The 18,279-nt window shown below is 34.1% G+C and overlaps 1 protein-coding gene across 2 annotated transcripts; it reads left to right on the top strand.

Moving 5' to 3' along the window:
• The first annotated feature begins 2,377 nt into the window (after nucleotides 1–2,377).
• RWA4 (O-acetyltransferase family protein) lies at nucleotides 2,378–15,677 on the top strand. Of its 2 annotated transcripts, XR_014339507.1 has the most exons (17): nucleotides 2,390–2,805; nucleotides 4,473–4,564; nucleotides 7,018–7,155; nucleotides 7,247–7,303; nucleotides 7,397–7,469; nucleotides 11,787–11,945; nucleotides 12,504–12,653; nucleotides 12,754–13,009; nucleotides 13,263–13,378; nucleotides 13,461–13,547; nucleotides 13,653–13,741; nucleotides 13,948–14,010; nucleotides 14,181–14,237; nucleotides 14,405–14,501; nucleotides 14,587–14,746; nucleotides 14,883–14,932; nucleotides 15,168–15,677. XR_014339507.1 is itself a non-coding variant. In XM_028244659.2 (16 exons), the coding sequence occupies exons 1-15, from the start codon at nucleotides 2,773–2,775 to the stop codon at nucleotides 14,740–14,742; spliced, it is 1,623 nt and encodes a 540-aa protein (XP_028100460.2). In that variant the 5' UTR covers nucleotides 2,378–2,772; the 3' UTR covers nucleotides 14,743–14,746; nucleotides 15,168–15,677. The 2 variants fall into 2 exon arrangements, 1 of the variants encoding a protein (XP_028100460.2); XM_028244659.2 differs by lacking the exon at nucleotides 14,883–14,932 and having other exon boundaries at nucleotides 2,378–2,805.
• Nucleotides 15,678–18,279: the final 2,602 nt, after the last annotated feature.

Below are 18,279 nucleotides of genomic sequence, written 5' to 3'. Positions count from 1 at the left end.
CATGTATGGATCACATCACATGTAATTTCCATGCTACGCATCCATGATTGATCTATGTCATTTAGCTATATTTGTATACGTGACCATTGGTGGGTCTAGTTACGATTGATGTAACGAAGACCGCTTTGATCCTATATTAATATAGTTAATGGACAAGATTGTTTTGGATACCCTCAAGTTATGATAACAAATTTCTGAGCTCACTAAAGTTAAGCACATTTTTCAAGATACATATGTGGTCCAGTGGGAGATTGTTAGATAATTTCTCAATGGGACCACATAATTAAATGTGGTGTTATCATTTATAAGAAGCCTACAATTTAAGTGATTCAATTTAGTTAATAGGCTTAAGGGTATATGTGTTATGGACCTAATGTGTAGATACTAGTTGTATAATTTCTATTTCTATGAGAGGCAGAAATAGAAATTAAAACATATTGGTTAAAGTTGGTTTTCATTACCTTTCAGTTTTAAAACCAATAATGGTTAATTTATTGGTTTTCATTACCTTTCAGTTTTAAAACCAATAATGGTTAATTTATTGGTTTTCATTACCTTTCAGTTTTAAACCAATAATGGTTAATTTATTGGTTTTCATTACCTTTCAGTTATGAAAACCAATTACAACCTTTAAAAAGTTATGGTCTCTATTCCTTCCTAAGGTGGAAAAGATAAGAACACTGTTTTGTTTTTCTAAATCATCTCAAGGAGAAACATAAGGCACCAAAGGGGAAAGGATTAGAAGGCAATAACATAGTCAATATTAAGGTTTTATTGACAATCAGACGCTTCCGTTTAACCGTTCATCGATGGATTCAGGTATGTCATTTTGTCTTGATTTCTTGATGATACACATGGTAGATGATCCGAAACATGAAGTTTTATGTTCTGAAATTTATGTTTACATATGCCACAAACGCTTGGCCCCAAGTACAATTGCTTGTAGTGTTCACCATGTCAACTTGAATATGAATGCTTCATTTGCTTTGTGAAAAAAGTTCATAAAAGTGTTGAGTGATTACCTTTTCAACTTGAGGTAAGTAGAAGAAATTCTAAAGGAGTAACACAAAGATGAAGAAATGTTGATGGTGGTTACTTCATTTACACTCCTGCAAAAGTCAAACAACAACTACATACATGGACAATCAACCTACCATGTCATCAACCAAAAAACACATTTATATTGGATTTATGTTAGTGTCCTAAAACAAAGAAAGTAATTGGAAACTCAAGTTATTCGAGTTCAGTACACTAGATTTTAGGTGACAGTCTAGTGGTCTTATAGTCATATTTGATATACTCAGGTATTGGGTTTAAGTTGATGGAGGATTGGCCTTGTAGTAATAATTCAACTAACTAATCCTCTAACTTCTATTTCTAAAATTTTTAAAAAATAAATAAAAATAAATCAGTCCATTAGAAGATAATTCAAGTTTAGCTTGTCAAGTGCCAAGTGATCAACTTGATTTTGAGATCAGTTTGAAAAGTAAATAAGTTAAATTTGAATAAAGTGATTATATATCCTCTTAATAGATGAGCATACAATCACTTGACATATCAGATCTATTAAGTAATTTTTTTCATACAAAAAATAAAAAAATAAAAAATAAAAAATAAGAAATAAACAAACAAACAGATAGTGAATTGTTTAACAAATTTATTAAAATGGCGTTGCCGGGTTGCCCTCTAAAATATATTCTTTCCCTTATAGTTTGAACCAATTTTCACTTTAATTCTTATTGTTTCAATTTTTCAATGGGTCTTACACACTTTAAATCTAATTTCAATTTGGTCTTTCAATTAAAATTAGAGGTTAAAATAAATAATTTTAAAATATTTGTCAATCTCTTGAGTTGTATACGTCGAAAAAAAAAATAATGAAAATTCAGATAGAAGGATCAAATTAAAAATTTGACTTAAAAGTGTAAGTATAAAATTATTTAAATTAAAACTATAGAGATCAAAGTGAAATATTTTTTAAAAATATTTATCATTTTTTCTGATGGTTAGTACAACAAGAAAACTAAAATTAAAGAAAAATATTTTTAATAATCAATGAAAAACAAATCTATTCAGATAAAAATTAAAAAGTAAATATTTACTAATGTCATTCCATTATCGCACTACCATCATACCACCGTCACTACACTCATTGCCACCACCATCATTCCTACCACAACCGCCACCGCCCACCATCTCCATCTTCGCCCCACCAACCACTACCACCAAACATATAAAAAATATTTAGTTAGAAAATATTTTCAGTCTAAAGAAACAGAGATTAGAGTCAAGCTACAAGAATAAAAAATGTAATTTATCAAAAAATAAAATAAATAAAAAAGGGTATATTCTCTCTCTCCTCCCCCTCTCTCTCTCTCTACATTTATTTATATTTATTTTTCCCCTCTCTCTCTCTCAAACGAAAACAATACAGCAACGAAACGGCAACCACTGTCTATCTAACGGTTGGTTTGTACCCCACATTTTATGAATTCTGGAAGCGATCGAATGACATCGACTCATATATTATACCCTCTAGTTTGCTTGAGATCTCTCATTCTTCTTCGATCACACCCTCTCTAGGGTTTCCTATTCCTCATTACTATACGATTTATGACGACGATGATCATGATGTTGATCCCGACATTATTATAGATATAGTAATTCCAGAGAGAGAGAGAGAGAGAGACTCAACAGGCACTCTATACATCGACCTCCTCTTCCAATCTCCATTTCCATTTTCTCTCTCTTCGATTTCAAAGTCTCATCGAAATGGCGGTGCCTGGGCCTATAACGCCTGGACTGGTATGTTAACTCTATTTGTTCTTGTTATTGTGTTTTCCTAATCGTTTTCATTCAATACTCAAATTTAATTTACTTCTTGTTGCTTCACTGATTTGTGGGTATAATCATATGTAACGCTTTTGCAGCTTCTTTTTATGTCAGCATATGTATTGGCTTCTGTTTAAACTTCGAAATGCGGACCAAATAACGAAAATCCAATTTCTTGTCAGGCTTCTTTTTGTTTTGACGGAAAATGTTTTCTCAAAAATATTTTACTCATTTTCTCTAGTTTGTAAGTAAAACATTTTTTATGCAAAATATTTTTTCATGAATTTTCCAAAAATGACTTCCCTTTAAAAATTACGTAAGTCAATTTTTACTACATTTTTACTAAAAAGTCATAAATGACTCCTTATTGAATCAAAATTTCTCTTTTTAGACAATAAATTATTTTTGTTTCAAATGTCAACCAAATGCCGAAAAAAAAAAAAAAAAAAAAAAAAAAAAAGTTAGTTTAAAATGTTTTACGGTGAAAGAAACAGAGCCTTAATGTAATATCCCAAACAGGGCTATATGTCAGGAGTGACACTTTTCATGTATGAAGTGGTCTATTGCTGAATTCAGCTTCTGATATGCAAATGTTGAGCTATTGTTTTGGTCCTAACTAGAAGCGGTGGTGCACGCGATTTGTGCACATATGATTATTTTGTTTTAGAAAATAGGATTGTAACCTATATGATTGAATTCAAATCTGCAAATTGAAATGAATTTGGGAAAATCAAAAGTTGATAGATTTGAGAGAAAAATAAAAATTGAATTTAGGGCATAACTACCCATATAACTGAAATAGGTGTATTTTTGGAAAACCTATAATTTGAGACACCAAGAGAAGGCTTCTCTTTATAATCGTATATGTAGATAGGTATATAATATTAAATTGTTTAGCATAAGCCCATTTATCATGGTAATATGAACCTAAGCACCTGGATTGGGAATTTGGAGTGGAACTGATATGGATTAAGCAATTCCTACTCTAAATTTATTTATGTTTCTTGTATGGTATGAACTAATTTCAATGGTGCTAATGCTAGAAAGATCTATTTATGGACCTGGTATGAGTTAGTCACATCTGATGATGGAAATGCAACATCAAATAGCAAAGAATTCGTTCATTGGCCCTATTTGCTGATGTTATCCCCTGGACCTGGAAAATGATGTACAGTCCTGAGACTAATGTCGTTCAAAACAAGAATATTTCCCTTTATTGTTCTTGGACAATAGCGGTATGAACACTTCTTTATGAATCTTTAGTCAGGATTTAACAGTAACATACATTAGAGTGGTACATTTTCTATTATGGTTAAAATTGCTGTGTGCAACCACATAGAGACAGAGAAAGGTTGAATTTAGGCTTTTAGAGCCTAGAAAATATCTCAGGAAACAAAGTCCATAGATCTTTCTATTCACAATATTACCTTTCTTGTGTTGGGGTAACCTTTTTAAGTTAACAAGTACGATTCTAAACATGTTTGTGCTCACCTGCTAATTTAATTGTCAACAGAAGTTGGTTTGGTGCTGCTGCTTCTTTTTTTTCTATTGTTTTTCTCTCTATTATCTGTTTTGTGCTCGCCTTTTTTTGAGTAGTTTTGGCTGATAGATTTAATGGAGCTTTTTTGTATCATGCTCAGGTGTCTTTTTTGCTTGGATTTATCCCCATTTTTGTTGCATGGATATATTCTGAGTTGTTAGAATACAAGAAGTCTTCATCTCCATCTAAAGTGTAAGGTTTTCTCTTTAACATGAAGATCAGTAGGTTATCGGATAGAGTACATAACTTTTCGTTTGCAGCGGTAATCTCTGACTTTATACTTGTTTTTCTCACTACACTTCTTTTTCTTGTGCAACTCCCTAACCTTTTCAGTGTACAAACAAGGAACTAATTACACAGACTGAAACACATAATCTCTCACTTATCTTCAGATCAATCTAAACAACTGACCGGTTGTATGCTAGGGGACTGACATTTATAATGTATAGTATCAGCAGTAGGTAGCTTAATTAATTACCCTATTTTTTAGTTGTAAAACATATGTTTTATGTGAGATGAGATGATTCTCTAGTCAACTTGGTATGTTGTGGGGCCATGTAAGATTCTGACACTTATTTGTTGTTTCGTTACTATGTCCAATCCAAGTAAGTGCTAGACTGTGGAGCTTATGTAATGCACTACGGTCGAAGTATTTGGAATGTAGTGAAGTGTGGAAATAGCAGCTATTTGAAATGTAACTTTTTGTTACTTAGACTAAATATTGGTGGATAGAACACCTTCGCATAACATTTGGCTCAAATAATGTGGAAATGGATGATCACAAATGTGTAGGGTCACTAATGAATGTTTATAGGGGCACTTACCAATTAGTCCTATTAATTAGACTTATTTACTTACAGGCCTTGACGGATAACTTTATCACTGTAAATTTATTTATAAAAACAAGAGAAAATGATAAAATTACCACTTAATAAATTTGTCAATAGGACTTAATGGATAATAAGTCCCAAAAGTGGACATATTGGTAATTTATAAGGCTGGGTACCTACTATTTCCCCAGACCCTATTGTAAGTAGGAGCCTTGTCCACTAAGTATAATTTTACTTCCATTTTAGTTTTTTTAAAGAAAAAGAAAAAGATCATAAGCATTAATATATGAAATTGAAATAAGAACATTATCAAAAAAAGAAAAGAAAAAGTGAAATAAGAACAAAACACCAAGCCATAATTACGTGAGGTTTAAGTGAGATAAGAGGGAAAGCCAGTCTTTCATCACTAAAGGGAACACAGTTTTTAATTTGAGTTCACCGTCATTTACAAATGTATTGCCAACCTTTTTATGAAGAATTTACATGTTTTATACCATAATATGCTCTTAAGCTGCCACAATAGGGATAAAATTATGTGGGATGCTTTGCCATGTCAGATTTTCCCTTCGTTCTCCATGCCTTCTAATTCCATCGTCTTGGTTATGTTGAGAGATATGCAGTGGCGACTTCAAAAATTTTGCTAGTGGTGTCATTTAAAAAATAAAATTCTTATGATTAATTAGTGTTTCCCTTATCATTCCTCTTGAGGTATATGTGGAACGGAAAAATTACATGTACTAAAGAATCAATAATGTTATGATAACTATATATGTGTACCACATTTTATTTATCATCTGTAGTGTATTGATAATAGACATTAGTGGTGTGACCCATTCAATTAATCCAATTATGACATATGAGATCGTAAATAATATGTGATATATAAATGTAGTCATCTTAACATTATTCCTTGAAATTAATCAGGACAAAATCTTAAACACCCTTGTGAGCAATAAAAATGTTCAAAAACTAACAGAGGAATAGACATATCCACAACCACAAAAGCATTAACTATTCATGATAATTAGGATATATCACATAATGCATTACATAAAACCACACATCAACCAACCAAATACATTGCAAAATTATTGAATGAAAAATGATATGCTTATAGAATTTTTATATGAAATTTATAACAAGAATGACGCGGTAGTGACATTTATAAAATAATGAGGGCAATGATGGATATTTTTATTGTAAATGAAGAAATCACAAGATGTCACATCATTTTGTATGAAAATTCTATACACACTTTTTTCTTATATACCTAATTTAATATAGTATAATATCTTGCATTGGTGGGTTCAAATCCCTTCTCAGTGGGTTCACATATGCAGACTTTCTCCTAAAACAATAATATACATATAGTAAGACATTTTATTTTCCCTAACCAGTGGGTTCATGTGACACCACTACGAACCAAGTAGCGTTGCCCCTGGAGATATGAATTTATTTATTTATTCTAACTAAATATGCACTTTTTTTTTACCAGAATTTGTCACAGTGAATATCCTTGCAAGCACTAAAACTTGCCAAGAACAAATCACCACCTATTTATTAAACTTTATTTTCTAAAAATTAGGCACTTGCACACATACATGAGTGCAAGTGAATATATTGTATTTTAAACTGGTCTAGTTTGTGCAGATAAAATATATTACGGTTTCTCATTTTTCAATCACTCTCACTTTATCCAATCTATATTTTTTCTACACAATTTGAGAATTGAAAATTCATTTTTTATATACAACATAATCAACAAAGAAATGTTGAATACATCAATGCTAAATTTCTTGACCTTTTGGGTTGCAGTCATTCAGACAATAATCTGGTTGAATTGGGAAATGAGACGATCAAGGAAGATGATAGGGCTGTCTTGCTGGAAGGAGGCCTCACAAAATCAGCTTCTACGAAGTTTTATACTTCCTCGATTAAAGCAAATTTAATCAGGTAGCTTGCTGTTGGATATCCAGTCTTTCAATGGATTCCATGGTAATTGCTTTTTAGCCTTTCTTACTTTCTTCACCTTTTCATTTTATAGGTTTCTAGCCATGGAAGACTCTTTTTTGCTTGAAAATCGAGCAACTTTGAGAGCAATGTATGTCATGCTGTTTTGTCATGTTGGTCATTATGATTAGAAATGCTTGACTGCTCTCTATTGTTTCTTACATGCAATTGTAATTTTTTATAGGTCTGAGTTTGGGGCAATTCTGGTGTATTTCTACATATGTGACCGTACAGATTTATTGGGAGAATCTACCAAGGTGCTTTTATTGTTATTAGTATATCTTTGCATTATGGTTTAAATCCTTGTGTACTCATGACTATAACAAATGATTACGTTAGCTATGGTGAACTCCAACGTTTTGTGAACATTTATATATTGAATATTCAACATACAATTCTTCTGTCTTTTCAATATTATTTGCTGCAATAAGACATGCAAATGAATGAGAATAGGATAGAATGTGAATTAAAGGTCGATTTTTTAAGTCATGTTTTGATGGTTGTATTCATTTAGCGTATCTCTGCGTGTCTCCTGAAAATAAATTAATTAAATAAAGAGACAGGTCAGCTGAAGTGTTCCTTACGTGTCCCCGCTGTGTCCCTGTGTCTGACACCGCTATGGCACCTGTTTTGGAGTGTTGGTGCTTCATAGGTTTTATGCATTGTTTTATGGTAAACTCGAAATACAATATGCTTGGTAGGTGAATGTCCAACTACCAATGTTGGAAACATATCCATACCCTTACTAGGGTTTAGTGTTTGCCACAGGTACTACATAGAATTAGAAGAGTCCATATAACATATGATTGGAAATACGGCTAAAAACTTAACCTTGTCTCTTGCTTTAATTAATTCAATATATGATCCCCCTTTTTTTTTTTAATTAATCAGTATATGAGCTCAAAATTAATTCAAGAATCTTGAGCTTCATTTTCTTGGTTTACATGTTTGCTAAGAGATGAATGGAGTGTGGACATCTTTGATTAATATATTTTTAGTGGTATACATGGGTGCATTCAGGTTGCTATGCATGGACACTAAGGTACATAATTAACCCTTACAATGTTTGTTGTTAGCTTTTCTGATATGAAATCAATGAAAGAAGTTTGATATACATATAAAGCCCTGTGTTTTCCTCTTAACAGAAAATAAGATAGGAGAGGAAAACAGTAAAAATGATGAGAAAACAAGCAAGAATATGCCTGAAAAATTTAGATGCCGGTTAGTATTGAGAGTTAGGTAACCTTGTATGTTTGTATCATGACTAATTTCAACAGCCTTTCTGAAAAAAATATTTGCCACTTGTAAGAATTTATGTATTATTGATTGATGTCTTGATTGATAGATTACAAGATGCATTAATTACAATTCCTATACAATCTATATATAGAAGAAAATGTGGTAGTAGGTGTAGTGGAGGTGATAGTGGGTTAGGTGAAGTGGAGTGTGTAGTGGAGTAGAGGTAGGTGAAGTGGAGTGTGTAGTGGAGTAGGTGAAGGTAATGTGGTAGTAGGTGTAGTGGAGGTGATAGTGGGTTAGGTGAAGTGGAGTGTGTAGTGGAGTAGGTGAAGGTAAAGATGGGAAATTCTAACAGTCCCCCGCAAACTCAAGGAGGAGAGAAACTAACCAACTTGAGTTTGGAGAGAGTAACAAAACAAGAAAATACATAAAAATAAAAAAGGATAGGAGACACTGTATGGTCGTGTCAGACCGTTGGTGAAGACACTGTATGGGGTGTCATAACGTTGTAGAGGACACTGTATGGTGGTGTCAGACCGATGTAGAAGACAGTTTATGGGGTCATGTCGGACCGTTGTAGAAGACAATGTTGTGACAGTTTACGGAGTCTTGCTGGACCCTTGTAGAAACTAACCGGAATCAATGTCGGGACAGTTTACAGAGTCTTGTCGGACCCATAAAGGAGCTAACCGGAATCAATGTCGGGACAGTTTACAGAGTCTTGTCGGACCCATAAAGGAGCTAACCGGAATCAATGTCGGGACAGTTTACAGAGTCTTGTCGGACACTTGTAAAAACTAACCGGAATCAATGTCGGGACAGTTTACAGAGTCTTGTCGGACTCTTAAAAAGTTGCACCCTCAAAAGGTGTGCCCAATTTTGTCAAAAAGGCGTGCCATCAAAAGGCGTGCCCAATTCATCAAAAGGCGTGCCATCAAAAGGCGTGTCCACTTTGTCAAAAGATGTGCCATGAAAAGGCGTGCCAGTTTGTCGGGCGGCAAGAGGCGCGCGATACGCGTGGCTGCCTCGGCTATTTAACCAAGACGAAGGCTGAGGCTGAGGCATACCATTCTGAAACCTCTGAAACCAACCCTTCGCTGAAAAAACTCTGCCTCTGCGGAGAGAGAAACTGTGGAACACTTTGTTGCCATTCTGTCACCAACCCTTCCGAACATTACCAGTCTGAAATTGCTATTTCGCTGAAACACTTAGCAACCCAAAAACATGGCCTCTTCTTCCCGTCCAGCTACCCAGAACCTGCTCACGCTCTTTCCAGAACTGAACGAGCCCACAAGAGAAATAACTGGTGCGGTGGCCAGTGAACCTCAACCAAACACCTCTGGTTTTGCTCCATTGAACTTTCCGATGCGGTCGGTGGAGCAAAAAATGGCGGTGCAAACTGATATTGAGGCTAATCAGTATACTCTGAAGTCATGCGTGGAAACCATGACGGCGGTCACAAATTTGTCGAACCGGCTGCAGAGTAGGACAAATGAGGTGCAGCATTTAAATTCCCAGCTGGCTCTGCTCCAACGCATGTATAAGGATGCGCGAGCAGAGATAAGTGTGCTGAAAGCAGAAAATAAGGAGCTGAAGCGGAAGGCCACTGTGATGTTCCGATTTGGAGGTCCACCGTATGCTGCAGTGGAGGAGTATGGAGGAGTGAACGTGCTCGGCAGCGTAGGAAACACGGAGGCAGCACCGTCAAGGGCCGCCCAGGACGGAGGAAAGAAGAAGAGATCTGCAGCAGAGTAGAGAAGAAAAATCCCACTGTGGGTGTTGGGTGTGTTATGGTGGTTTTTTTTTTTTTTTTTTTTTTTTTTTTTTTTTTTTTTTTTTTCTCGTGTAAAATTATGATCGGGGTTGATCCTGACATGAATAAAATAAGTGTGTTTGGCAAACTCGAATGGTAGGTGTGGTAAGGCAGAAAAATCAACTGGAATGAATTTTTTTTTTTTTTTTTTTTTTTTTTTTTTTTTGTGAAAATAATAATAATAATAATAATAATAATAATAATATTAATATGGAAATCATGGAGTGGGCGGTGGTACAAAAATATTGTGTAGAAAAAGAGGGAGATGGTGGAAAAGAGAGGCCACTCATGTTATTAAAATAAATTAAGGAATTAAAAAAAGTGATATTGGTTTTGTTTTCAAAAAAGATGGATTAAAATAAATATAAAAAAAAGAAAAAGAAAGTGGAGACCATGATGAAAGGTGGGAACAAGTGTGCTGGTGCTGTGTTGTAATGGTCAGAAAGAGAGATAAGAAAATAAAATAAAATAAATTTCAAGGTGCTGTGTTGTAATGGCATTGAAATATCCACCATCATAAAGAGTATCAGTGGTGCTGCATATGTTTATGAGCATTATTTGAGGCCTTTCTTTCTTAACCCACAGCAGACTGTTAACGTCTAGTATGTCCCAAGGAAGAAGGACATCTTCAGTAAGCCAGATGACATTCTAACTGCTGCTGAGAAGTACATAGAAGAACATGGCCCGGAAGCATTTGAGAAGCTTGTTAGCAAGGATAGGGAAACCAAGTTCAGGAGTAGCAATTACACGTATTTTGATGAGGACCACAGCTATTGAGCCTTGTTTGGCTGAGGGAAACACCTTTTTTCCGCTGCTGTTAGGAGTATCTTTCCGGTGGAGAAGCTGCTATGGACTATTTGGGGAGAGTGATGTCGAAAGCCGGAGCCTTGGATCTCGCCACCGGCGTCGGCGGAAAGATCGAGAAAGACGATGTTCTCTCCGCTGTCCAGAAGTATGAGCAGTATCACGGCTACTATGATGCCGAGAGAGAATGAGATGTTATGAAGATATGATGAGGAGGTAGGTATGTAGTAGACAATTCTAGCGGACTAGGTTGAGGTCCGGCGGGCGGCCAAGGCGAGGTTGCCGCCCGCCGGTGAAGCGAAAAAATATTAAATTCTTAACCTTGCTCTGATACCATGTAAGAATTTATGTATTATTGATTGATGTCTTGATTGATAGATTACAAGATGCATTAATTACAATTCCTATACAATCTATATATAGAAGAAAATGTGGTAGTAGGTGTAGTGGAGGTGATAGTGGGTTAGGTGAAGTGGAGTGTGTAGTGGAGTAGAGGTAGGTGAAGTGGAGTGTGTAGTGGAGTAGGTGAAGGTAATGTGGTAGTAGGTGTAGTGGAGGTGATAGTGGGTTAGGTGAAGTGGAGTGTGTAGTGGAGTAGGTGAAGGTAAAGATGGGAAATTCTAACACCACTTCTTAAGCAGTTAGCTTCATAACTTCAAGTCCTTTAGTCAGAAACCTGTCTTTGTTGATTTTGATAATTTTTCTTTTCTCTTGGCAGAATTACAATCGGGACCTTTTCCTCTTTCTCTATGCTCTTCTTGTCATAGTCTCGGCAATGACATCTCTCAAGAAACATAATGACAAGTCAACTTTTTCTGGAAAATCCTTACTATACCTTAATCGGCATCAAACAGAAGAGTGGAAAGGATGGATGCAGGCAAGTATTTTTCTTCAAAACTTACTTGTTGTGCATTAGTGCTTCAGCTTAGTTGGAAAAAGTGTTCAAAATACGTTCTGTAGCATTCTCTATTGTTCATGTTCACTTGGAAGCTTTCTTAACAACACACACACATTAAAAACTTGCTGCTTTTTAATGTGCCTTTTCTTTTCTTCCTTTTTTCTTCTATCTTTTATTATCATCTGTAGATGACTGGTATAAGTTACCACTTGACAGAGCTGATGTCATTCCAACAGTTGTATTATTGGATCACAATTGTTTTCTTTGATTTCCTTGTAGTAAAGTTGTGTCTTGGAAAAAGACTTAAATGATTTATCACATGATTATGGTTGTCCTTCATTAAAAAGATGTCAGACTGAAGCCTGAAAAAATATCTACTCGTCCACCATTATGATTCTCAAATCCAACTTGAATGTTTAATACTGCTTCTATCCTCTACCATGCCCTATTTGTACAGTACAACTGCTCATATTTTGTGGTAAACTGTTCCAAGTAGTTCTTAAGATATAATGAAATTTGCTGGTTTTCATTTAACAGGTCCTCTTTCTCATGTATCATTACTTTGCTGCAACGGAAATATACAATGCAATACGTATTTTTATTGCTGCATATGTCTGGATGACTGGATTTGGAAACTTCTCCTATTATTATATACGGAAGGATTTTAGCCTTGCAAGGTTTGCTCAGGTAACATAATTTATTCTCTTCATATTATCATTTTAATGACTTCATTTTCAGATGTAAAAATATAGGATGCCTTTACATCTTTGTTGTCCTTTTTATGCAGATGATGTGGCGGCTAAATTTCTTTGTGGCATTTTGTTGTATTGTTCTTAACAATGACTATATGCTGTATTATATCTGTCCAATGCACACCCTTTTCACTGTTATGGTGTATGGAGCCCTTGGTATTTTCTACAAGTATAATGAGATACAATCCGTGATGGCTGTGAAGATCTTCTCATGCTTTCTCGTGGTTATTGTGATTTGGGAAATTCCTGGAGTTTTTGATATTTTATGGAGCCCTTTAACATTCCTGTTAGGTTAGTAACTAACCTAACTCTCGACCCTTCTTTGACACCCTCCTTATATGTGTATGCACTTTTTCTGTCTTCTTTTATTCAAGTTCTCTTCTGAAAAATAATTTGTATTGTATTATTTGGTATATAGTGTTAATAGTGTTGCTAAACTTCATTTCAAGTTAAATTCTACAGCGAAAGTTCAATTTGGCGGGGTTTTCAAGTCTGGAATTTTTTTTCATACTTGCTGACCTAAGTAAGTTATTTTCAATGACAGGATACAATGATCCCGCAAAACCAGATCTTCCCCGGTTGCATGAATGGCATTTTAGATCTGGGCTTGATCGCTACATATGGATCATTGGAATGATATACGCTTATTTTCATCCAAATGTAATTACTTGAAGGTTTGGTGGTTTATAATTTTTGCTCTTTGTGTGCCAACTGCTCTTAAGTTCAAAATTTCATATCTTAGGTTGAGAAGTGGATGGAGAAATTAGAAGAATCTGACGCCAAGTGGAGACGCACAATCAAAACGTGCATTTTATCAGTTTCGTTATTTGTGAGTTACTATACGATCACTATGTAATGATCTTGGATTTTAAATGAGCTTTCTTATATTTCTTTACTTTAAATGATCTTGGATTTTACACAATCATCCTTTCAGGTTGGTTATATATGGTATGAATATATTTACAAGCTGGACAAGGTTACATACAACAAGTACCATCCCTACACATCATGGATTCCAATAACGTGTGTATTCAGAGTCCTTCTATTAAATTTTTGCTTATATTTAGTCATTGTTTATCATTAGTATTGCTGTCATTTTTGTTATTGTTCTTTCTTTATAGATCTGTACAAAAAAATCAAAAACGTGGCATGTAGTATATTTGGTCCCGCAATATGCTTTCGCTTTGTTGCAATAACTTACTCTCACTTCTAGTTTATTATGATTCCAGTGTTTACATTTGCTTGCGGAATTTCACTCAGGAGCTTCGGAATTTCTCATTGACTCTCTTTGCGTAAGCTCTCTTTGACTTGTTTGATTAAACCAATTTACCATGAAGCACATCTTTACAACGTTTATGAGTCATTAAGTTCTAAAACATTGTTCTTTCTTTTTTTTGTTTTTTCAAATTGGCATTACAAAATGTTGTGCTCTCGCTAATTGTACTTTTCTCTGTGCTTCTAGGTGGCTCGGTAAGGTTACCTTGGAGACATATATTTCCCAGTTCCACATCTGGCTGAGGTGTGTTCATTTCATTAGTTTCTTGTTTGCTCTTTATTACTCAGATTCCATGTTTTAATTAAATGAAATTCTTTCGTGACGTGTAACCTTGAAGCCTGGCTTCATTATCTGTGATGCTTTTTATGCTACGTTTGAATTACTAGAATTATTTTCGGCCGTGTGTGCAGATCAAGTATACCTAATGGACAACCCAAGTTGCTTCTTTCTCTGATCCCAGATTATCCTATGCTCAACTTCATGCTTACAACTGCCATTTATATCTTGGTGAGCAAATATTTTTTTCAGCCTTCCAAAATTTATGGAGCTATAAGTACTTTACATTATGATGTTATTTGACTTGGCTCTGCAGATGTCTCATCGGCTCTTTGAACTAACGAACACCCTCAAGTCAGTTTTTATAACCACAAGAGACAACAAGCAGTTGCTTTATAATGTTCTTGCCGGGGCTGCGATTTCTGTGTGTTTGTATTCCATCTCATTCATTCTTCTTCAGATCTATCTTTAACAGAGTAAGCCCTGTGCCACTTACTAGATTTTGAAAAATCTGCATCGAAGCAATTGCACAGGACAATGATAGAAAAAAGGAAAATACGATATAAATTGACGAATCTTACAATATTTTTTCCTTGGTGATGTGTCATGCAGCAATGAAACTTTGAAAATTGAGACAGAACCCCATTTCAATGATATAATAGGTAAAAAAAGTTTGTAAGATTTGTTAATTTGTATAGCAAAGCGCCGGGGGTAGATAAAGGAGTGTGGGCATGTGCATTCTATACCCTTTTTCTGGTTTTGCCTTTATTCTTATAGCGGATTTGGTTTGTAAAGAAAGAAAAAGCAAATCACATTATTAGGGATCTTTCGTTGATAGTTTTCGCTTGGAAGCCTTCTTTGCTCTAAACCCATAAACTATCGTACTTACTCCTGCAGGCCTGACAAATCGGAGGTGCTTAAGAAGGAAGAGATTTTTGCCGCTGGATGTTCACAAAAACTAGATGGACTAAAAAAAATAATAGAAATGCAAAGGTCATATTTGCGAATCCAGCTTACAAAGCTAGTTTTTTCAACATTTACATGGGTAAACCACTCTCCATTGCGTGTAAGAGCTGCAACAGAATGTGGAGTTTGCCTCTATGAGGTTGGCCAAAGGCGAGTGGTCACAGAAGAAGAGATTTTTTAAATTATTATTTTTTTTTTTTCTCTTGTAAATTTGTCTCATCGTTTTCTTTTCTTTCAATTTTTTGGTTCTTTCATTTCATTTTCTTTTCTTTTCTTTCCTTTACTTTTTTATTTATTTATCATTGATGATAAAATGTAGGCTTATGTGATGTAGATTTGTTGTCTGGCATTAAACATTGATGATTACGAAAACAAATGCATTCTTTGTCGAGGAAAAACTCATGATAATCTAGCTAGTGCAATTTTGTTTTTTAATTTTAATTTTAATTTTATTATTATGATTTATTTATTTATTTATTTATTTATTTTTGTAAATTTCGTCAATGGAATTCATCAGGAACCTACTTTGGCCTCAATTATCGAACTACATCTTATTGAATAATTTGACTGAACCGAGTACAGAGTATCGTGTTGTAGCAAGACAAAGGGAGTAAAGGTGCCATGACTCCACCACTGGTGGATGTCTTCCAAGTTCCAACTCGCTTAAAACTCGCAACTCGTTTCGGGTTGATTTTTATGTAAATAAACCTGAACTTGGATTCATTTTAAAACTTATTTCTGTTTACTTTGAAGTATTCAAGAGAAAAAAAAAAAAAAAAAATTCTTAATTTTCAATTTATAATTTTATATATATATTTTTAGTGATTTTTTAAAATATTTTAATCATTTTTATTTTTTTTTTAAATTCACTTAATTTAAATACACTTTTTTTTTTTAGAAGGGAAATTTAAATACACTTAAAAAGTATAAAAATTGTACTTTTAAAAAATTCATTGAATATAGTAATGTAAAAATACTATGATTTTTTGTATTTAAATCAAGTAAAACTAAAAATTTTAAAAAAATTCATTAAAAACTAAAAAATACAGATTAAAAACTCAAAATCATTTTTTAAAATTTCAAACTAAACAAAATATATTCTTTGAACTCAGTAAACTTATATGAACTCAATAATTGTTTAAAAAAAACATCAAACTATTTGGAATCTCATTTGAGATAAGTTTATAAGATAATCAAGTCAAATTCATTAGAAATTCTATTTCTACACACCAAGTTTCCTTACTCCACACACTTATGAATTTTTTCAAAATTACAATTTTATCCTTAAGTAAATTACCATTTAGGACAAAACCCTAAATCTACTACACACCAACCACCTCTTTCTTCTCCAGCCGCCGGTGAACCAAACCATCGCCATCGTCACTTTCCTAGTCCCGTCACACCTCTGTCGTTGTCATGTCTGTTCCAACCCGTCACTCAACCATCACGTTCGTCACTTTAGCGATCATCCTTGACGACCCACTAGTCTGCGAGCACCACAATCTCCTTCTTTTCTTCTTTTTCTTCTCCTTCTCCAGTTCTGACACCGTACCCCCTAGCCACCACTGCAACTCGCTCCACCGTTGACGCTACAACCTTCCATCGCGACCCATCCTCTAGATCCACTCCACAGCGCGACCCAACTCCTCAACCTTTCGATGAGAGAGAGGGAGAGAGAGAGATTGATTTAGGTTTCCAAATCTAGGGTTTGAAGACGAGAAGAAAAAGAAAAGGCTAGGGGTGGAAACCGAGGGGGAAAGGAAGGGCGATGGGGGTAAGGGTTGTGGGCGACTGCAATAGGGGATCCATGGAGTGAGGAATTGCAGAGGAGCTGGGAGTGGAAGATGTAGATGGGGATGACCTCGACTGGAGAGAGACGGCGGCGAAAAGAGGTTCGCAAGGGGAACGCCGACAGTAGGGAGATGTTAGGGTTAAGGTTAGGGTTAGAGTTGGGATAGGTTGGGTTGAGGAAGATAGGGATATTTTTGAAAATTTTGAAAATTGATGGTGTACATTGAGCAAAAATAAGAAAGTCAAAATTGTATATGGTGAAGTAAATAGTGTATACTAAGAGAATTTGTGAGGTGGAAATAGAATTACTGTCAAACAATCCACTATTCAACTCGACTAAGCTTTTTTTATATTCCTAAAAACAAGGTGTTTACACTATGGCAATGAATGAAAATTCATGAAAACATAACTTAACTGACGATTAAAGGAGCCAAGAAAACTAATGAGTTAATGTATTCAACTTGAATTGAACAATTGTTTCAATTAAAGCTATCACTTGGTTTTGGCATTTAAATCACTGTTGTAATTAGTGTTTAATAACTTAATAATCTCTATTAACTAATAATTTCTTTTAAAAAAAAAAAGTTGTCTTATTGTGTGATAATCAGCAGTTCTATTTTTCAAAATTTAACAAATAAAAAAAAAAATATTACAGCAGTGTTTGGTGCAGTTTTATAATCATAATTTCACCTCTCTGTTTGCATGCACTATTTAGATGAAGTTTTGAAAATATACTTCCACCACATATTTCAAAATATGTTTCTCTATCACGTTTGACTACTCTTTCTAATTCGTTTTCAGTTTTTGAATTTTGAGTCTACCCAATCATGCTCCCAGACGTCCAGCCAGTTGACCAGAACAGTTATTTTTATTTTATTTTATTTTTATACAATTGCCAATCGCTACCTGTTATTTAAAAAAAAAAAAAAAAAATTATATTCATTTTTTATATTTTTTAAATAAAGAAATTATTTTTTTAGACTAAAATGACAAATTATTTTTTTTGAATTGAATGTTAAAAAGAGTTTGATTATGAGTTTTGAATAGAATTTTTAATAGAGTTTTTATTATGAGTTATAAATTTTTGAATTAAGTTTTAAAAACTCATTTAAAAACTCACTTTACTCATTTTATATATTGCATCAAAAATTAAAAACTAAATTCAAAATTCATAACTAAATAAATTTTTTATTTTCAAATCATAATTTCAAAACTCACAAACTCAAAATATAACTCTATTCTCAAATCATAA

The sequence above is a fragment of the Camellia sinensis genome, chromosome 9, assembly GCF_055761805.1.
Source record: "Camellia sinensis isolate YWXY chromosome 9, ASM5576180v1, whole genome shotgun sequence".
NCBI lineage: Eukaryota > Viridiplantae > Streptophyta > Magnoliopsida > Ericales > Theaceae > Camellia > Camellia sinensis.
This window is presented reverse-complemented; position numbering and strand designations above follow the sequence as displayed.

Coding starts and splice junctions, on each gene's coding strand:
- RWA4 (XM_028244659.2), top strand. CDS start 2,773: ATGGCGGTGCCTGGGCCTATAACGCCTGGACTG. Junction 13,548..13,652: donor TTTTATCAGTTTCGTTATTT/GTGAGTTACTAT, acceptor TCATCCTTTCAG/GTTGGTTATATATGGTATGA. Junction 14,238..14,404: donor CAGTTCCACATCTGGCTGAG/GTGTGTTCATTT, acceptor CCGTGTGTGCAG/ATCAAGTATACCTAATGGAC.